This window comes from Colius striatus, chromosome 10 (assembly GCF_028858725.1).
Source record: "Colius striatus isolate bColStr4 chromosome 10, bColStr4.1.hap1, whole genome shotgun sequence".
Taxonomy (NCBI): Eukaryota; Metazoa; Chordata; class Aves; order Coliiformes; family Coliidae; genus Colius; species Colius striatus.
Genome location: NC_084768.1, coordinates 21540016 through 21562500, shown reverse-complemented (window position 1 = coordinate 21562500; position 22485 = coordinate 21540016). Strand labels below are relative to the sequence as shown.

Genomic DNA, 22485 nt, shown 5'->3' with positions numbered 1-22485 from the left:
TATGTTTTGCCCACTCTTAGAAGGAAAAGCAATGTCTAAAGATTTCCTTCTATGTTGGGGTCATCACAACAACTGAGTGCATCTCTGAGGGTTTCCTGAACTGATGTGCTTTGGTACACTTGGGCAGTATTTTGGGTTGCTGGTAATAACTGCTTTGGTTCTGCATTACAGTTTCTGAACCCATGTACGTGAAATACAATTAAATCTTTACTTCTACTTCAGGGAAGACAGAGGCTGTCATCAAAAACTTCAGCCCACACTACAGACGCCAGTACGCGGTGGCCTTCTGCAAGCATGTGCAGGATGAGTTGGAGCAGCACCGGGATTCCCAGTCCCGGTTCCTGAAAACCAAGGTAGGACGGCACATAAGCCTTTCCACATCCTTAAGCTGCCATACAGCTCTGCTCTCCTGCATCATATAATTAAGGCATGTTTAGTCACAATGTGTGAAAAACATGAGCTGAAAAGTGTAGCAGCCACTGATGGAGCTCAATTTTCTTGTTTTAACCAGTGTTGAAAGCCCTCAGGTAAATGTCTTAGGTGGTACAGATACTGAAAGTTTTCAAAATCAAGCTCAAAGTGTTTTTAAATTTATCTAAATGGTTCTATATATACAAGAACAATGCAGGAATGTTCTTCCAGCTTCTTATATTGGATAATTGAAAACATAATAAATGTGTATCTAGGACATTTTGCTTGTGTCCTTTCTTATATATAACCCAAGTGTACACACCAAATTTGCCAATGCAGATGTTGTATTTGATTCAATTGGGTTTCAAGTGGAAAAAGTTGCATTTAAGTGCAGATGTAAAATGTGATTTTGAAAATTCATCTTTGTTTTGGTCTTGTTTGATTGTCTCATAGCATGAGAAGAAGTAGGATGCCAGTTTCTGGTACAAAACATGCATTTCATCAAGGTAGAGTCAGACACTTAAACAAAACTAGTTGCTTCCTACTCCTTGTAAGGTTTTGCAAGAATCTTGGGATGGAGATCCTACATTCAAGGCAGAAATTTATATGGGAAACTTCATTAACCCTTTCAGCCATGGCTACAGGGTTCCATAAAGAAGATGAAAATAATCCCCTCTGTGAGGTAAGCTACAGAGAGCTTGTTTTTATTAGAGGAGGAGAGACAAAAAGACAGACAAAAGTCTCTATATTAGAGGAAAATGCAGAAAATCAGCCTTCAACATTAGGAACATCCAAATCTGTATTTTTTTTGTCTGTATTTGAAATCACGGGTTTCAGTGCTCTTGAATGAGTAGGGTAAAGCAATGAGATGGAATGTAAAAGGTGGGATAATAGAAGAGCTATGTCTTTCAGAAAGAGGTGTATCAGTTAAAAGAGTACAGGTGCAAAAGTGTTACAAAGAAATGGGGAATAATTTACTGTTTTGCAATAGAACTCTTTACTGCTTCAACAAAATGGTTTTAGTAAATAGCAGAAAATGGGAGCTGATGAATTACAACTAGTCTGGCATTCAGCATGCCAAAAGAAGGGTAAATAAGAACATCTCTGTCTCAGAAATCTGGAAGTATTTTTGGAAGGCAGAGCTCTTCTGCTGCCTCCTCACCTCAGGCTACAAGAATATATGCAATATCTGCCCAAATGAGATGTTTGTAACTTCAAGTTGCATTTGAAGACTCAAAAGCCCTCAAAATAGTCTTATCGAAATGTAGAAATAAAAGCCTCAAAATTATCAGTAATTCAGAGTAATTTCAAATCTCAATAATTGTCTTTGTAGCCCCCAGTGGAAGCTGGGACGGTCTTATATGAAGCAGAGCTGCTGCACTTTGCTGAGGATCTGAAGAAGTGGAAGGACAGATATGTTGTTGTCAAGAGTGACTACACTGTGGACTGCTTTGAGACTAAAGAGGTAAATGATTCTTCCTCTTATGTCCTTCTACACTCCTATGTGAATTTGCCATTGCTGCTGCCTTTCTTTCAGCAATACTAAATGAAATGTCCTCAGTCAGGTGGGTCCAGCCTTATGGAGCTGTCTGGAAACTCCATGGTGATGGCTGAGGGTACAACCAAGCACCACACATTTGCCATATATGTTTGCAAGAACTAGCAAGTGATTTTAACGGCACTTTGAACCTTCCTTTGCCTATCACAGGATGATTCTTCCCCGTATGTCATTGTAATACATCACGGTGCTTCTGCAGCTGGATTTTAAGTAGCAGTTTTGGGGTGGCTTCAAGTTGACCGTAGTGAAGCTTTTTGTTTGGCAGCTGCCATAGTCAAACTAGACCTGTCTGACAAATCAAACAAGTAGGGCTTAGAAGCCCTTCTGTCCCTGACTCTTCACCATGCTGATATACACAGAGAGAGTATTTTAAAATGTTTTTTACATTTAACCATGTTTTAGATTTGTGCTGTGTAGGGAATATATCCAAAATGCAGTCTGACAAAAAACAATAATCCCTCTGGGGCATATCCCCATGCATTAGTTTTCTCAACGAGTTGCTTGTATTATGTTTTCCCTCTTCTTATACATGCCTTTGACTCCTCTCTTGATTTTCCAGGCCTACCAGAAAGGAGCCAGCCCTAAATATCACATTCTTCCTGCAGGAGGCAAAGTACTGACTTCAGAAGAAGATTACAACTTGCTATCTGATAAACATTTTCCAGATCCTGTTGGTAAGCACCACTCGAAGCTGAACTGCCAAACCCAAGGTTCTGTTCCTCACATAGACCTCTTCTGGGCAGGCTTTCAGGCTAGACTTTACAAAGGGGCAACAAAAGATGCACTTTTTCTAAGTCAAAGCACAGCTCCAGACTGGGAATACACAGAAGAACCTATAAGCTTACATTCAGAAAAATGATGGTTCCCTTTTTTTTTTTTTCCAGCATCCCAGCACAAAGTAGCTGGAAGCTGTGCAGAAGCAGGGCAGGAACCACACCACCATTGTTCCTGGTTTATTTGTTTCCATTTTTAGATGCCAGCTGCCTGTGTTGACTCACAGTTGATAATAAGTCCCACAGAGAGGGCAGGAAGGTTGCTGCTGTTGAATTTATTGTTTCTGAGACAGGAACCACTGTGGTCCTGTCTGCCCCCACTCCACAAAGATGGAAAAAAATTGGGCTTTAAGGATGCAGAACTTGCGCTGCAGAGTCAGATTTGGAAAATGGGATGCCACATAAAGAAAGAGATAAGGACAACATCTAAACAAGGATTTTGTTTTTAAGTGGTAAGTGGTTTTCTTACCACTTACAGTTATGACTGTTGAGAGACATCCCCCTTATGCCTCTTTCCTGAGATGTAGGGTGGTCAGAGGGTAGCTGTGCCTGGAGGTGTCCTCTATATGTCACCACAGCTCTGCAGGAGCTTGTGGGCTTCCCATGGCTTTCCCTTCACAAAGAGTAGCTCAGTTAGTCTTTTATGGCCTTTCTCCCTTTCTGTGCAAGACTGAAGACCCTCTGAGATGAAGCTCTTGTGGCTGGGCTCTCAATGCATGACATTGAGAAAAGATTGGGTTTGGTCATCCATAAATGGCAGTATACAGCATCCCCTGTGCACAGTGACTCAGGGCAGTTGGAAAATGGAGATACTTAGTGCTTTCTTTGCTTCATCTTCAAGGACTTGAAGTGACAGTTCATAAGGCTATCTTGCAGTTGTGTTTGGAAACCTTGGAGACAGGACAGCTGCTGCTGTTCCTACATGTTTTAATGCAGTGTGTTTCTATATTGAAGACCTCCTACATGGTCTCTATGTGGAAGAGACCACCAGAGCTGCCTTCTTTTTGCATGAGAACCTTTTCCCTAGAAACTATAATCCAATGAAATAATTGCTTTCAAATTTTACCAAAAATGTCTAGTTTATGGCCACCTTAAATAGAAAAAAAAGAGGACATCAAGTTGCTATGGTATAATGTAGAGAGGGGATTGGTGCTTGCTGAGTTTGTCTGTCCCACCTGTGTCCTCCTGCCCTCCATGCCCAGTCACTTGGATCAAGAAGGAGACTTGATTATTTTCACATCTCACGCTTCCCTGATGGCAGAGGTCTGTTCTGTCTGCCGTAGCAGAGAAGAGTAAAACACCCCAAGAAATCTGCAGATTTCCAATGGAAATGTGGTTTTTGTGTAGGGTCGAGTGAGAAGGAGGTTGCTCAAGCCTTCGTGCAGCTGCCGAGGGAGTTCCCGGTGTACCTGTGGCAGCCCTTCACCCGGCACAGCTACTATTGCTTCTCGGAGCCAGAAGCTCAGAGGCACTTCAGCGCCGTGCTGGGGGACTGCGTGAGACACTCAAACCACGGTGAGTACAGAAAGGGCCTCTTCATGGACATCATTGACCCCAATGAGGATTTAAATAGCTTTGGTATTTAAAAACCTGTAGAAAAATGCAAGTCACTTAGGAAAGATACTTGTCTCCCAGTGCCTTGAGGAGTGTATTAACATGCCCCTTCTTGTTTAGCTGGGAGTGAAGTTAGGTGGGATTTGAGCTGCAGCATAGTAAGTTTGGGTGGAAGACAGGGGAGTTGCTTTGAAGGTGACATTCCCCTCTCTGTCAGCTCATCAAAATCCAGTATCATGATACAAAATTGTAGGAGATGTTTACTAAATAGGGTATGGCAAACTCCCACTTGTGTTTGCAAGATTTAGGAATGCCTCATGGAGATAGTAGACTGGGTTTGTATCGTGTAGTCTGCCAGTGCATTTTGGTAATGTTATAAATGTATCACCAGTGGTCAAACATTTGATGTTTTCTGGAGGTATTCAGTTGGCAGCCCAAGCCCCAGCCATGGTTAGGCCTTGTAGCTGGGATATGAATGGCATGTAAGGCCTGGTGTAGATTGATTGCACAAGGAGAAATTTCAGATCTCACTTTCTCACTAGAAAACTTAAAAAACTCCCAGCTTGTGACTTGCTAGGATTATAAAAACAACCTTGCTCCCAGGAAACTGGAAGAGCATTTATGAGTTGGCTTCTTCAGAAAAATAAATGCTTACCTTCCTGTTTTTCAGATAGCTTTTACCTTTTTCCATCAAGCTGTCCTGGTTCCTGACTGCCGGTGTACAGGCTCTTCCATACCTCTAGTGTCACTTCTGAGTCCCATCTGCCTCTGTTGCCCTTGGTGGGAAATGAGGACATTGAGAAACTTCTCTAGCAATCTCAGCTACTTGGGCCTGAAGCCTGTGTTTGTAGATAAATGAATTGAGGCTACAGTCTGTGTGTAGTCCTTCTTACTTACAGAAGTGGCTCCCAGTGTATGAGTTTTAGCTGTCCGTTTTGTCTCCTTCTCATCAGCTTCACTCCATTACTTTCAGACAGCTGTCTCACACTGTCCTTACTGGATCCTTCTCAACTGCTATTTCTTCTCCCTTGTCTCCACTACCCAAAGGCATTTCTGGTCTCCTCTAGGACTCCTTTCCCACAATGAAAACACACATCACTATTTCTAGGCACTTTCCTGAGATGTGCAGTTATTTGCCTGATGCTTGATAATGTTTGGTGACAGATGCCTTCCTTGTAGGAGAGGCAGGATTGTGGGTGCCTGTGCTAGCCAGGTGGTGTACACTCCCCTGGCACTCGGTGGTGCCCCCTGCAGCTTGCTCCCAGGCCATGCTGATGATGTTGTGATGCAATGTGCCCTTCTGCCTCTGACAGCCTCATACACACCAGAGATGACAGCTGCAATGCAATCTTTGTAGGTGTGGAGACGCTGAGGGCTAAAACATCCTGGTCGGCAAATACCCAGTCATGGGGACTGTAGAGCCTATTTCATGGCTAGATTAACATAGATTGGAGGCATCAGTCTAGAAGGAACACACCTTCACTTGACACTTCCAAATAGCTTCAGTCTCAATAAATACTCTTTGTATAGGAGGAACTCAAATTCCCACAGCATGCCAATGGACAATGCCTGCCTCTGTGATTTTTCAGTTCTGATTAGCCTCGTTTTAGCTGCAGCACTCGTACAGTATGAAAATGCTCTGGACTCTGGAAAGCCACCCCTTTGCTCCTCACTGAGGTTTGGTAAGGAGATGGGGATACAGTCAAGTTTTCCTGGCACTCTCAGTCCTCCATGACTTGAAGCCTGTTCATTGGGTTTGGGGGGTTTAATTTTTCTCTTCTGGAGCAAGTGTAACAGTCTTGACAAAGCTTTTGGCAGCCTTGTTTTTTCCTTAAAGTTCAGCACATTACTCTAGGGTCCAATTCTGAATTGGCAGAAGCTGGGACTAGATGATCTAATAGGTCTTTTCCATAGCCAGTGCCTGGGAGTCTGTATTTTATTATATTTCATATGGCTCAGCTATTGCTCATTTATGCATCTGTTCCAGGACTTATCCTTCTCAACGTTTTCTGTGGTCAAGTTTTTATCTGTCAGAAGATGCTTAGTGACACCAGAGTGCCTTCATCAAGTGGGCTCATTCTTTCTGTCACATTATTTCTGCACGACAGATGAATTGGTTGATAAAAGACAGCCTGGATTAAGACCTACTGTTACACCAGCAAAAGCGAACAGCTTTTTACAGCTAGGGAAATGGGAGCCCATATTTTCAGGATTTCTTGGAGTCACACCATCTCCTAGAAACCTGGATTCTGCAAGCAGAGAAATGATCACTGGCAATCACTCTAGCAACCTTAACTCTGCCCTTGGAGTGAACTTCTTCAGGTGTTTTTTTTTTTTTCAAGGAATTCATAATGATTTAGATTCATTCTCACAAGACTGAAAGATGTTACTCTTACTTATTTGCAAACAATTCTGCCTACAAAAAAACAGGTATCTGATCAATCTGGCCAAGTTATGAGCACATGCAGAAATATAATGGCCAGTAAGGCTTGTGGTTGGCTGTGCTCTTTTATTTTAATTGGCTGTGCTCTTTTATTTAAAAAAACATGAGAGAAGTGGGGAAAATCCTTCGAGTTCAATTGTGGAATATAATTTAGTGGAATAAGGTGCTCCAGCCAAGGCAGCACTTGTGCCACCTCCTCTAAAATGTGCCAAGTTAACTTTTGCCAGGGTATATTTGGCAAGGGCAGGAGAAAGACAGATGTAATGTCTGATCAGAAGTTGCATTTCTGTCTTTTCTATAATCTACCACTTCTGGAAGGGAATGTATCACACTGGGCTTTAGCCAAAAACTTGGAGGAGTTTTTGGTTACAGTCTGTTTTTTCTCCCAGGAAGCAGAATTAAATACAGTCACTTGCTGAACAGAAAGCTGGAGTGAATCAGCGTGTGGTCTTGCGATGGGAGCCGCCCAGCCAGTCAGCTATTTCCTCTCTTTAGTGTCCCTCTGTTATAAATAACCAGTCCAGCCTGTGTTTCTGGGTTTTCTGGTCAGAATTCATGGTCAGGAGAATAATTACAAAAGCATTTGGATTTAGTAGTGATCACTGCTTGTAAATATGATACAGATGTATGGATTAGGGTTTCTCCTTCTCCCTCCACCTCCCCTGTCTAGTTTTCTTGTTGTGTTTGTCCTTTATACTAATTGATAAGGCTTTTCAGTTTGAGGAGATAATGATTTCCTTCATTATCAATAGAATATTTTGCATTCTTCTTGAATACAGTTCAAATAAAGCATATTTTAACCTTTAACATGAGCCTAAGCCCATCAGGACCTGGCTTGGATGGACCTGCTCTGAGATGGGTGGAAAACTGGCTGATGGCTGGGCCCAGAGAGTGGTGGTGAATGGTGTTCCCCAGGGCTCGGTGCTGGGGCCTGTTTTGTTTCATGTCTTTATCAATGATCTGAGCAAATGCACCCTCAGTAAATTCACAGATGACACCAAGCTGGGCAGATGTGTTGACCTGCTTGAGGAGAGAAAGACCCTTCAGAGGGACTTGGACAGGCTGGATAAATGGGCCGAGGCCAATTGCATGAGGTTCAACAAGGCCAAGTGCTGGGTCCTGCACTTGGGCCACAACAACCCCTTGCAGTGCTACAGGCTTAGGGCATTAATTCTCACCTCTTTGTGAGAATTAGTGGCTGTGTAACTTTGTTCCCAGGAAAAAAGATGAGTGTAAATTTGCATACTCAGTGCAGAGGTGCTATTATCTAATCTTGGCTGTTACCTCAAAAGCTCCATCTTCCTTCTCTCCTAAGTGTCCATTCTTTAACAACAGCTTTGTAATTAAAGGCTTCAGTGAGCTGCACTAAGGAACATTTTGTGCAGCTCTGAAATGCCATGATTAATTTCTCATTGAATTTATTGCCTAGGCATAGGATATAAAACATAATAATGGGTATATTCACTGATTTTTAAGCTTTTTGGCTTTGATCAATGATAAACGAAAGAGTGAGTTAAATTAGTTCAGTGACATAAATGTGACTATAGAAAGACTGCATGGAGGGGTTTGTCTGCCCTGAGAATCAGACTGAAGTTTCTTCTAAATGCTTATTTCATTTTTGGTTATTTTAGGAGGTCTTCTCAATTCCTATCTATTCGGTTACCAGCCATTGTGTTTCACTTGGCGTTTGCTGTTAAAAGAGAAGAAGCCTAACCACGTAGTGCAAGGATAGAGGGAAGTCTGTGTGATGACAGGGAAAATGCAACCAGCTAATTCTGGGAGAGGCAGAGTTTCACTTCATGATTTTGTTGTCTTTCATCTGGTTTGATTTCACATCCTTATCTTGATAATCACCCTCACAACACAGGAAGCTAAGGGACTTTCAAAACCATATCCTGTCATCTTCAATTTCACCATAAATAACAAAAAATATTAGATAAACTAATACACCAAAGAAGTATAATGAACCAAAGTACATCAGGCAAGAGAGAAATAGAAAATGTACTTTTATGCTCATCCAGAACCTTCTGTCACAGTTGGCTATGTCAGGACAACTAAGATGGCTTCAGTTTTTTCTTCTCTATCTCTGGCTTTTAGGGTTGCCATTGCTATGCCTACATTTCCTTTTTCAAATCTCAAGCTTAGCTGGCAGCTGTTTTTCTCTTAATTCTAGTTTTCCTATGTTTTATGTATATTGTATAGGTAGGGCTTACCAACTCTTGGACAATAATTCAGAATAGTTAGTGAGGCACTGATAAACTTGAGAAGACATTAAATGCTTTTGCTCAAGCATATATAACTCCATATACAGAGCAAAGCAGCTGTCACGAGTGGAAATAGGACTTTGTAAAGTTTTTTCTTGTTGCAAACAGGGTGGCTTTTCTTCTCTGGAGAGGGCAGCTGAAGAGAAAGATTTTCTTGTTACCTTTTTCAGATGACATGTGGAAAGACCAATTCAAGTAGAACTGAGGAGGAAATTGGGGTGTTTTTTTATGTTAAGGAAAAAAATCCTTCTGCACTGAGATGAAAGCAAGATCTTTCAGGAAGTTTGCATGATAATTTGGTGTGGGAAAAAGTACGAATGGAGACAGAGTATGCAGCCCTTTGCTTGCCTGACTCCATCCTGGGACTTGTGTCTTGGCTCCTCTTACTGCAGCTTCTGCACTCCCATGAATTAAAACACTTTAATGAGATCAGATCTGTGATCCACATGAGCGGCTGAGACCATGGCTGGTCTGTCACCAAACAGATATTTGAGGTCCAAATGGACTTTTCAAAACTGATGTCTGAACTTACATAGTACTATTAGTGCTGTAATAAGCATTCAGAACCTTTTTTTCTATAAATATGTTTGATGAGGCTTGTGAGGTGCTATGGAACTCATGAAATGTTTTAGGACACAATTGAGATTTTTTTGGCTATAATTTAGAATATTTTACTTAAGACTATTTTTCCTCTTCCTGGGATGTTGTTGCTCTATAGCATTGGTTCTTTCAAGCAGCATGGCTTTTGCCCTTCCAGTAAGCTTGCTTGCCTATACTGTAGTTAGGATTTTCAGTCTGTAGGAGTCACATTCATTCTGAAACACCAAGATGATTAATGTGCTAAAATCCTAATTGCAATTACAGCCTTCCTGTCTCTCTTACCTCCACGCCTTGGCCTGATTCTCCTTTTCTTACAGACTGCCAAGCGTGGGGTGGTGCAGAAAAGCCACCGACTTGTGGCTACCACCTGAGCCTATTTCAGGAGTCATGAAGTTGTATTTGGGCTCCATCTTAAAAATTCAGCAGCAGAAAAATTGTAACCTGCCCCAGGAATATGGTAGCTGGTTTGGAAAATGCTTGGAAATTGTCAGAGAGAAACGATACTGTGACTCTTGTGTGTTTATATGGTGCACTCATGTTCTTAGACTGTGAAAAGTAAAGCTGTTAGTCCCAAGAGAGGGAAGTTCCTTGTAATCTGTCTCATGCTGCTTTGAACAGCTTTTAATACAGGCATTGCTTGCTGCAGAGCAAATAGTCAAACCTACTGGTTTGATGGTCTTGGAGGGTACTTGCACTGCAGAGCTTTATTTGCTATAAATACAGTGTATTATTGCAGGGTTGTATCCTGTTTTGAAATGACCTCATCTAGCTTCTGTTGGTGGTTAGCAGCTTTGTACCACATGATCTATGAATAATATGATAGTACATTGATCTCAGGAAAACATCAGAGCTGAGAGGTTGATGCTTCACTTCATTCTCAATTTCGATAATAATGTGAAAGGACACCATTTTGTAAAAGTAAATGCTGTGTCTTTTTATTCAGAGGACCATTTCCAGAGGTGCTGTTACAAGCTCTGGGCAAACTGTCTTTTCCTGAGGTCTGGTTCCTGAGCTCCCCTCATCTCCCCAGGTTCAAGCAGATAAATCCACTCTCGTTTTCCCCTTTGGGTTGAGACCATTTGCTTATTTTTTGGAGACAGAAATTTTTGCAGCCTTGTTTTTATTTGGTTGATGGCCATGGCCTTTCTTGCCAACTTTCTGTAGTACCTTACAAGCAACAGCTCTAAAATGTGCTGGGAACTCAAGTTGATCAGATGGTCTTGCCCTCTCTTAGCCATTCTCTGTATCTGTCTGTAATCCTCTGTGTGATGATATTATTCATACTCCCCACAGTAGAAAGAATCTATATGAGCAATAGATACTAATCACTACAGCCCTTACTCACAGCAAGTAAGTCCCAGGCAGGTACTACCAGAAGTGCTAGAAAAAAATACTATTGCAGGAAACTTGTGCTACAAAGATCACTCTTAGAAAGGGAAATCATTTTTCATCATGGTCATTTATTTTTATTTGCTATCCATGCCCTAATTGTGTTGTTGGGAGGTTGGCAGAATGATTCATTACCTGCAGGAACAGCTCTTATTCCCTGGTGTTCCGCAGCTGCCTTCACCCCAAATCCTTCAGTGACTGGCAGCGTGCAGTAGCTTTCTTTGAAGTACCAGTACAAGAGATGGAAGTGGCCTGTATATTTAACTGATTAAGATATAACAGGTTTTTTAAATGGCAGCCTTTTCTTTCAGGAGCCTCCCTGTGGTTTAAAGTTGTGTATTTTCTTTTTTACCAGCTCTTGTTTTAAAAGAGCGAAATGTAATAAAAGAATGTGGGGTTTTTTTGTTTAATATTAAAGAGCATATATAATGGAAAGCAGAGGAAAATCAACAATCTACATTTGAAAGAAGCTTATGCCAAAGTGAGAGGGGGATGACTTGAAAAGATAAGAAAAGTACTAAGAATGTAATTTGTATTTCTTAGCATGAAATCTGTTCCACTGAGGGTAGCAGTGTCCACTGGAAGTGGTAAGTGGTGAAAACACCATCTTTTGACACTGCTAAAACCAAAGATAAAACACTTCACATTCCAAATATTTTTCAGTTTTATCCACCTCCTACTATGTATTTGTAGCATCACAAGAAGGAAGGCTTCTTCATTGGTATCTGTACAGAGATTTTTCTTGTCCCTGATGAAAAATTCTGTATGGAGTAGTCAACAGGAAGGAGCTGCAAAATAGGTGCTTTGGCCCTGCTTCCACCTTAGCCAGCTTGTCAACAAATAGACGAGGAAACAAGAAAATATTGTTGTGAGATCTCATAAAATTAAACATTTCTACTAATTTACCATATTTCAAAAATTAGAGTGAACAACAAACATTGTCCCCATCAGTGAAAGGCCACCAAACTCAGCTCTTCAGTCATCTTCATTTCTTTCCAGAGACTGTCCTCCTGCCTTCCCCACTCTTTAACCAAAACTACCCTGTGTGTTTTAAAGATTTGATGAGGTGTTCATGGGCCCTGCTGTCTTGTAGGAGTGAACTAAAAAGTATATCAGGTTGTTAGTGACTTGTGTTGGGAAGAGACATTTGACCAAAAGTGCATTTGTTGAAGATGGTAGACAGGAGCTAGGCAAGGGTACCTTCCTACCTGTGGGTCTCGACACAACTGTCTCCTATAAATACAGCCATCATTGGCAGCCCAAGTGTTTTAATATCAATTAGAGTTACCTACAGGAAGAATTCAGGGGCCTTAAGGAAAATAATACTCACTGAATGCAGAATCTTTCATCCAACTGTAGGCAAGTCTCCAGCTCAGGGGTATATGTGTAGATGTGAGTGGTGCAGGAAACAGACGAAGCTGGACTGGTTTACTTCTGAGTTTTGGTAGTCAGATGATGGGTGTTATGTCAGAATCAGCGTTTTTTTAATTAAAAATGGTGAGCTCAGACTTCTGGATCCTGTTTTAACACTTGTTCATCTATGTCTTTGTGCCTCAGCCCTTTGTGAAGCGTCAGCCAAAGAGCTTAGATTACTCTCAGTGGTTTAGTTCACTTTGGTAAAGCACTTTATCCACAGCCCATATACCCTTTCACTACTGTTAACAATAGAAGCAATACATTTATTGTAAGGAAAGCCCATATGGGAGAAGGACGTTTACTGGATTGCAACAAGGGCAATCAATTTGTTTTGAAGAATGACATTCAGTCTTCACACATCATAAAACACCCTGACTGTGGTTCCTTGGCTCTCCAAACAGTTTAACATAGTAATACTGCTGCTGTGTCCAAAAATCAGTGAGTCTCAGTTTGCAGAATTAGCTAAGACACAGGAGGGAACTGTGGGCCACTGGTGTCTCAGTAGAGCAATCCACCCCATCAATTTGGGGAGGTGTAAAATTCTTGCTGTCTGATTATCACATCTGCCTGAAGTCCCACCAGGAGCTGGAGACACATGTCCCTGCTCTTCCCAAACTAGACAGGGTTTGTTAGGGGGGGTAAACAATATATTGTCTGTCCTCAAACACCTGCTGGCACTCCTGTTGCTTGGTGACCAATTTAGCGTCTTTTGCTGCAATAATGAGTTTGAGTAGCTTCATTAGTGTTAATTATTGCTCAGAAAGGTACACAGTGTAAACTGGATATTGAAATACTTTTTAACAGCTAATGTGGCTGGTTGGGATATGTAATGTTGAAGAATCACCTGGCTTCGATTGTAATTAAGAAAAATCATCACCTAAGCGATTAAACATCAGCTATTTTTGAGCTTTCTGCTACAGAGCACAGCAGGAGACCCAGTGCAGCAGTCTGCAGTACATACAGGTTCAAAACTCAAACCAGACTGTTAAAATACAGATTTCATATTATCTGGATTGGCTGAAAATCCCCAGTTTTACCTAGAGCCAGTGAGGCCTGTCATCTATCCTCTCGGGAAACGGGGCCTATTTATAGATGTTTTTGCACAGAGGTCTTCAGTGTTTTAACTGATGTAAGACTGGTTGATCTGTGGCTACACAAAAGACCAAATTCAGCTGAGCAATTAATTTCTGCCTCTGTCTTTAGACACACGCAAGAACGGTTAGCAAGTCAGAAAAATTGTTGATATTCTTTCCCTAGGGGCTTTTAAACAATGTGCCAGCAACATGTCTCTCTTCCAACAAAGGTGTAGCTGTCCTGCCACGGGTGGGAGAGCACGTAGAAACTTGGGACTGCAGATTTCCTTGGTGCTTGCCCCTGCAACCAAGCATTCATCTGCCAAATGACAGAGAAGGAGCTGCAGCTCATAGCTTGGAATGCCTCATTAGGAGACTGCAAGTCCCATAGCAGCTGAAGCACTGGATACAGCTGAAATTAGGAATGGGTTTCTCTAAGTTAACTCTTCAGGACTGGGTGCAAGTGCACTCAGTGGATGTCAAGTAGTCTGGTCCCGTGTATCATTTTGATGAGTTAAGGTCTGAGATTTTTCTTTTTTTAAAGGATTTAAACTGTTTATACTCTGTCAGGAAGCTCATTCCTACAGACAGCTCTCTGCAGTACTGAGCAAACTCAGCCATGCCTTTGAGAGATGTGCAAATCTGAGGAGTTTTATAAAGTCATGGTGTTTCCAGATGTCCTTCCATCTTCTAAAGTAGAGCTTTATAGCAGTTATGTTTGTGTTGCTCTCCAGAAATAAACTGATGTTATATTCATTAGCAGCTGGAGAAGCTGCTTGGGTAGTTTTCTCAGTACAGACAAGCCTGGATTAAGCACATAGTATCAGTCTGGCTCCCCGTAAGGCCTCACTGGCCTTTTGCTAGAGCATATTCATTAAACTGTATGGCTTTATGAGGGGGTTGGATAAGGATGACCTGATGAACACCAATGTGCTCCCTAACTCCAACATGCTCCCACCACTCCCCTAAAAGGCTCCACTTTCTACAAACAGGGCAGGCAGATGTATCACTCACGGTAGGTGCTACCCACAGTTGTTGAAGGGGGAGCCCCTGCGAGGGCGTTTGGGAGAGTGCAGCTCATGTCATCCTTTCTGCTGGTGAACAGTGGTTCCCGATACTGCTGGGGTTTACCACCTGCCCTGTTTGCAGCTGCATCATCTGCTTCCATCTCCCACGCACCACCCTCTCTCTTGCACGCAAGCAGGGCTATCCCAACAGCTTATTCATTGTTTCCCTTGCTTTGCTGTGGCATAACGGATCTGGCTGCCAAGCCAGCCAGATCCTCTAGTCATTTCATAAACAGCTACGTCTGATTTACACAAGCCTTGACTCATCCCTGCTGAAATCTTGGAGGATGTACACCGCAACTCCTTTCAGCTTGGGTACAATTCCCTTTTCTTGAGCTGTATGACATGAATGTGCCTCTGTCTTGTGTGCCTCACCAACAGCTTCTGCATAGCCCAAGACTGGATGGATGTAGTTGTTCACTGCTGCCTTACTGCTGAGGCAATCGTTTCCTCCTATGGAAAGTGAGAATGAAATTGCCTAAATTAAGCAACTGTGGGAGCCTTGAAGGATAAAGCTTCCTTTTTACTTTGGTTTTGCAGTAAGACTGCCATAATTGTGTTTTTCTCCTGTGTTTACTGCCATAGGAAAGAACACGTGATTAGGATTTTATGGTACTTGCAGCTTGATGTTTTTCCCATGAACTGTTTAAATTAGTTGCTCTTGGATTTTTAGCACTTTTTTGCTGCTTCTCTATGAGGTTGGAGACAGTCAGAACAGAAATAAAATACTCCCTTGAGCATGGAGTTTAAAACTTGATGACCTTAGAGGGCAGACTTTTGTTAGCACTGGTGCATCATCGTCTCAGCAGGTCCAAGGTCCAGCCCTTTGGATAGTCTCTTGTCCCTCTTGGTTAGGAGGGAGAACAGCTGCAAAGGATGAAAACATATGAGTCACAATTAGAGGGATACAGGAGCTGCAGTTCTCCCTTCCTTCAGCTAAGTCCATCCCTCTTCTTGTCAAAATATTCAGAGTTTAGATTTGGGAGGACAAAAGCTTTCAAATGCAACACTGCATGAGTTTCTCAGGTGGATTACTTCATTCTTTCATTAAATCTGTCATCAGAGGATGTTCTCTTGGCCAAGGAACAGCCTGACTTACAACTCTTTTAGTGATATGTTAACATCCTGGTTTGTAACTTGCTATTAAAAATGCTATAAATCGTGGAGGTAGCAGTGAAGGTGTGGTTGGGATTTTACCTGGCTAATGTTCTCGTTTGATCATCCTGTGAGCTTCAAGAAATTGTGTGATCTCTATGGACCTCCAAATATCTGCAGAACAAGGATGATATCCATGCAGCAGCACTGAGGGAATGTTTAGTGCACCTCAGGATCTCAGGATGCGTAACATATCTTCCTGAAGTAATTATTATGTCTAGGGGACACTCTGAAAGGGCAAATTCTGACGTTTGGGCTCTTAGCAGATCTCAAACCTCATTGCCTGCCACATAGGTAAAATCTGTGCAGTGCTGTTTTCAAGCAGAAGCCAGAGTGAAGCATTGATTAAATTAATTGTATGTTTCTGCAGCTTTCTTTTTGTGTGAAGCACATGGAGGAGACATTTCAGGCATTACTGTAATGTTAATCCTTCATGCTTCCCATAATTTGTATAATCCCTGTATTGCCCTTGGAGTGTATGCAAGCCTCTTATAAAGCCTCTCTCTTTAGAAATTTCATGAACAAGTCAAAAGAAGTGCCTTGCTTGACAGGCAGGGCTTGGGAACTTATTCACTGACTCTTCACGTAACAACTGTTTCTACATATCTGTCTTTCAAAACAACATACTTACCTTTGAGAAAATTAACATTGTTCTCCTCTACTACTGTGGCTTTGATTTTCCTTAAGACAATGATCCTCACAATAATCCTGAAGCTCTGTGTCATAGCAAAGACACGGTGCTTGAATTCCTGGAGTGTTTCAGTGGTGGGTTTTCTTACTGAGGTTTGTCAAGCAGCCTTATTGCTCTAGGGACCTTTGCCACATTTTGAGGCAGAGGGGCTGTTTCTCCCCAGATTATGAAAAATTAGATCTGCTGTGTAGCTGGTGTTGCAGTCTTAGTTAGCTGTGGGTTTGTGAGCTTTCATGTGTGGAGAACTCTCTTGAAAGCCATTAGCAGTTTGGAAAGAATAAATTGCCTGAGATACAGAACTGGTTATCTGGAGGCTGTAAGAGCAGATTAGCTCAGCCACTTCTCAGCAGGTTGATCTGCTGTGGTCTCATTGTATAGCAGAGCATCACCAGGCTACTGCATTGTTCCTGGGAAGAGCTTCCATCTTGCAGAAGTAGCCATGGATGATAACCAGATACTCCAGAGCTGTGGTTAAACATTCCTGAAATATGTAGGGAAAGCAGTATGATTTTGGCAGAAGTTTTTGTGCTTAATTGCTATGAGCATGGGGCCTGCTTTTTCTAGGTCTTTTTTATTGTATATCCATGAAAAATCATGTTGATCCTCATTTCCTTAATAAAACAAAGTAAATAAATGATTATTGGGGAGCATTAACTCAGGGTTCAGTAATTTATCAAGGGTGCACAACGTGCTGCAATCAGCTGACTATCAGTATCTGAAATTCTTAATTTTATCTTAAAGAAGTAGAAGATCCCAACTCTTGGCCCTGATACGTTAAATTCTTGCCATGTACCATCTTCATTGCTTGTAGGTATAAAGGCAAGGGGCGAACTTTCATCTGTTAACAATTGCCTTGTCAAAATCCATCACAGGCAAGGCTTGCTGCCATTAAACTCTGACCTTATAATGTGCTCCATATTAATATTTGCTGGTGTTGGTTTTACTTATCAGCTCAGATGAGATGGTTTGTGATAGTTCATATGTGCAATACGATAGTTATAAAACTTAGTGAAGGCCCAAGGTCTTCAGACATTTAGGTTTAGTAGATCATTTAAAAATGTTACTGATGGATGCATATGGAACAGGAAAAAGGATGATTATTTTTTAAAGATTATTTAAGAGTAAATCTTTTGTGTTACTTCTTTTTATCTTTAGATTTTCTGAAGCAGACCACATATGAAGTCGAGGCATTCTTAGAAGCCATTCAGTTCTTCCGGCAGGAGAAAGGCCACTATGGGACATGGGAAATGATAAATGGCAACGAAAAAGAGGTAAACACATATCTCCCTGATTTTTTTTTCTTTGGATATGGCAGCTCTGAGGATAACTCAAGTTGTAAAAAGAAAATCTGGTAGGCAGAAATATCCAAGATTTCAAGATACTTCTTAACTGCTGTGTGCTGTTCCTTTTATATTTAACCCCATTTTGAGTTTTTTACTAAGAAGTAAAATGTGCTGTGAATTGAAGTTGTTGTGCTGGAATGTAGGGATAGCCACATTTCCACAAAAGGCCAACACATCTACTGTAATTTTATGCCACAGGGTCAATTTGTGAATAAATGCTGTGTCTAAAACAAGGCACTTACTAACATCTTCCTACCACACTGCCACTGTTTATAGTTTTGGTAAATCAGTGAGACCAAAATCAATACACACCAAACTTGGAACCCACACTTTGTATGCAGCAGATACTTGTTATCAGCTGTGTTGGGCTTTGCTCTGTTTCACTGTCTTTCATGACAGTTATTTTGCAGGTAAGAGATTTTTTCCCTATGTTACTATTACCTTTGTTACCAAACACAAGAGTTTCCCATTGCTTGTCCTCACCTCTGGATGCCATCATAGCAGACCAGGCTTTACAAAGAATAGAATAGCAGCAAAACGTAAATGTTGAAGAATCTCTTCTTTTTGCTTTTCCCCATTCTTGGGAATGAAGCTTTTAGTCCTGAGTGGATAAACTAGTAGACCTTTTTCTTGTGCCAGACTTCTGGAACAGAGCCTTGCAAGTAACAGTCACATTTAAACACCAAAAATTTGTGTACTTCAGTTCTTCAAAAGTGAGGCAGTGAGCTTGATGTCTGGGTCCATATTTGGGATCCTGAGTGCACAGCTTTGGAGCTGGAGTAACTCCACCGATCCCTCTGGAATCACTCCAAATGTCTTTTTGTGCAATTGAGACATTATTTGGGCCTTGATTTATAATTTTTTTCCAAAGCACTGTGGACTCAGCAGCAAATATTTACTTTAGTACCAGCTGCTGGGTGTTTTCCTTGATGAAATCTGGCTTCCCTTTGGGAAAGTGAAAAAAAGCCTGATGGAGAGTTCATGACCCAGGATTTTGTTTTCAGAAGCCAGATTATTCTTTTAGGAGAAGTCTACCTTTGAAATGCTGACAAATGTGGAAAGTGGAGAAGAACCTATGAACAATGTCTTTCCCAATGCCATCATGTCAGGGACTGAAGTTTCCTGCTAATATCTAGTAATCAATTCCTTAGTAGTAGTTTCATCCTTCCGGCAGAGGGACTCAGGGTTTTTTTCTTCTCCTGTCCTCTCTCAAGTTATGGAGCTATTACAGTGCTAGTTTCAGTTTATGTTTTATTTTTTCTATTGCTTGCCAACTGCTTACTCATAACCCATATACCTCAAGAGAACTGTAATCAGGAGCCATCCAGACTAGTTACACTATTATCTTCTTAGTAATAATTCACTCTGTAAGTATAGTGTGTTCTCATGCCTGCTTTCACCAAATATAATGATTATTTTAGGCAACTATCCAAACTAAGTGAATGGCTTGGAACAAGCAAGCTACAATTTGTTGCTGTAAAAATCTCTGCAGAATGCTAATAAATATATTCCCTGACATTCATTTATAATGACAGAGTCTCTGCAGCATTAGCTCACACCGTTCTGCCCAGGTAGTGCAACATGGATATGATATTAGCAAGTACCCAGTCACTTGGTGAGCAACGTCTGGAAATAAAAGATGTCCCTCCCTCCTCTGAAGCTTAAGGATGAGTAATAAGTGAACCAAATACAGGAATTGAGGCCCTGAGTTCATAATCAAGATGCTTTAAGTAGAGAAATTCAATAATCCAGCACTGATAGATGTCTTCGTAGGAAACATATTCAGAGACCTGAGGTCACAAAGAAATAGAAGCACAGAATCACAGAATCTTAAGAGCTGGAAGGGACCTCGAAAAATCATCTAGTCCAACTTCCCTGCCAGAGCAGGAACATCTAGAGTAGGTCACACAGAAACTCATCCAGGTGGGTTTTGAATGTCTCTAGAGAAGGAGACTCCACAACCCATCTGGGCAGCCTGGGCCAGTGCTCCCTCACCCTCATAATGAAGAAGTTTTTTACTTTTGTTTCTTTGAAACCTCGTATGTTCCAGCTTGTACTCATTGCCCCTTGTCCTATCACTGAGAACAGCCTGGCTCCATCTTCCTGACTCTCACCCTCTACATATTTGTAAACATTAATGAGGTCATCCCTTAGTCTTCTCCAAGCTAAAGAGCCCCACCTCAGCCTGTCATCATAAGGGAGATGCTCCACTCCCTTCATCATCTTGGTGGCCCTGTGCTGAACTCTCTCCAGCAGCTCCCTGACCTTCTTGAACTGAGGGGCCCAGAACTAGACACAATATTCTAGATGCGATCTCACCAGGGCAGAGTAGAGTGGGAGGAGAACCTCTCTCAACCTACTACAGCCCTTCTAATATACCCCAGGATGCCATTGGCCTTTTGGCCACAAGGACACGTGGCTGGCTCAAGCTCATCCTGTTGTGCACCAGGACGCCGAGGTTCTTTTCCCCTATACTACTCTCTGAGAGTTCATTCCCCAACCTGTGCTGGTACCTGGGGTGATTCTTTCCAAGACACAAGACTCTACACTTGCCCTTGTTGAATTTCATTAGATTTCTCCCACCCAACCCTCCAGCCTGTCCAGGTCTGGTTGAATGGCAGCACAGCCTTCTGGAGTGTGAGCCACTTCCCTCAGTTTAGTATCATCAGCAAACTTGCTGTCAGTGCCCTCTGTTCCCTTATCAAGGTCATTCATGAATATATTGAACAGTACTGGTCCCAGCACCAACCCCTGAGGAACTCCACTAGACACACGCCTCCAACTAGACCCTGCCCCATTGATTACAACTCTCTGCCTTCTTCCCTTCAACCAGTTCACAGTCCACCTCACTACCCGATCATCCAGCCCACTTTTTCTCAGTTTTGCTGCCAAGATGCTGTGGGAGATGGTGTCAAATGCTTTACTGAAATCAAGATAGGCCACATCCACTGCACTAGCACCATCTATCCACCTGATTACATCTCCATAAAAGGCTGTCAGGTGGTCAAACATGCTGTCCCCTTGGTAAAGCCATGTTGACTGGTTCTAATGACTCTCTTGTCCTTTAAATGCCTGGAAATAGAAGTAGGGCAGGTCCCATGATGAAGTGCTTTGCTGTGCTTGCATAGTTTGCCTTGTTGGCCAAGAGCAAGAGGAAAGCACAGGAGAAAGAGAGGTCTCACAACTTTCTCAGGCCGGAGATACAGTGTCCATAAATAAAAGAACAGAGAGGAAAGCCTAGACTCTCATAATCAGATATGTACCTGTAACTCTGTGTATGTATCATCAGTTCTTCTGTATGAAGTTGGGTGACACTATCAAAAGAACCACAGAACTAGAGAACAGTTTAGTTAAAAGGAGAAGTTCGCTGTCCCAGTCCCCCATTCAAAGCAGAGCCAACTTTAGAGGCTTTGTGATGTTGAACTCTGAAGATATCCAAGGCTGGAGATTGTATGACTTGTTCCCATGACTGCATTCATTGTTGCTATTTGTAACCATCACCTTCTTCCTTTCCCTGTGCATTTCCAAAATTCCGTCTCTGTCTGTCCAACATCCTCCATTAGGTATCTGTTGACAGCAATAAGGTCTCCCCTGAGCCTTGTCTTCTTAAGGCTGCGCAAATGTCATCCCTTCTGCCTCTCCTCACATGTTTTGTGCTCCATCTCCTGATCATCGTGGTGGTCTCTGCTGGGCTAATGCCAGTGTGTCAAGATCTGTCTTGTACTGGGAAGCCCCAGACTGGACACCACTCCAGATGAGTGTTCAACACTGACAAGTGCTGAATAGAAGGGAATGTTCTCCTCCCTCGACCTGCTGTTGCCCTTTGCTGTGATGGCACCCTGCAGGCCTATGGTGAATCTCTTGGGAGACAGATTGCCCCAAATCCTTTTCTGCAAAATTGCTTTCCAGCTAGTTGTCACCAGCATATACTGGTGCATGGGATTGTCCCATCCCAGATGTTGGGCAGTGTATTTGCTTTTGCTGAACTTTATGAGGTTTTTGTCCATCCCATTTCTTCAGCCCATCTAGGTCCCTCAGAATAGCAGCCTTGCTTGCCAGTGTATTGACCACTCCCCCAAATTGGTATCATCTGTATTCCTGGTCCGATGTCTTTTCTTTCTAATTTGAACCATCTGCAAGACCGATTAGATGCTGAGATCGGAGAGGCTGATGCATCTCTTCTACAACCACTGAACCCTCTATCAAAGTGGAAATTTTCTTCAGGGAGAAAAGCACTGTGTCAATTTAGAAAAACACAGAAATGACAGACTGACAATATACTTACAGAGATAATAAAAAAATGGGGCAGTGATACTTTATCACCAGTTTTCCTCCATTCCTTCATGAACACTTCATGTAGATGTCCCTTTGCCTGTTCCCCCTGCCTTTCTCCTGTGATGCACCTTTGTCACAGAATATCTTCTTAGGTTGTATGTTTTGTATGTTTTACGTTCAAGAATATGGAGGTGTTGGGAGGAGACTAAGGTATATGAATTCTACCACGTGAAAGTTTTGCTGGTTTCAGACCAATGTAGTTATCTTTTAGTGACAAAAGAAAATGCTTGAAAAGTTTTTCACAAACTCCAATAGCTCTATATTTTATTCCTGTATTCCTGTATATTCTATATTTCCAGGATTAGGCTGGAGCTAATGAATCTTTTGTATCATGTTACTCATTTTTGAAAAACAAAATCAGATAGAGTAGAATTATTTATTTCACAGATTACCCACGTTTCTGGGTTCCATTT

At 41.9% G+C, this 22485-nt stretch overlaps 1 protein-coding gene across 1 annotated transcript in view; it reads left to right on the top strand.

Annotated features, from left to right (window-relative positions):
* The window catches only part of NIBAN1 (niban apoptosis regulator 1), a 58425-nt gene that overhangs the window by 24583 nt on the left and 11357 nt on the right, over window positions 1-22485 (top strand). The window contains exons 2-6 of the mRNA XM_062004191.1: window positions 223-353; window positions 1745-1876; window positions 2529-2643; window positions 4090-4257; window positions 17550-17665. Of these exons, the coding sequence (XP_061860175.1) occupies window positions 223-353; window positions 1745-1876; window positions 2529-2643; window positions 4090-4257; window positions 17550-17665 (662 nt within the window). The remainder of the gene's footprint in view (window positions 1-222; window positions 354-1744; window positions 1877-2528; window positions 2644-4089; window positions 4258-17549; window positions 17666-22485) is intronic.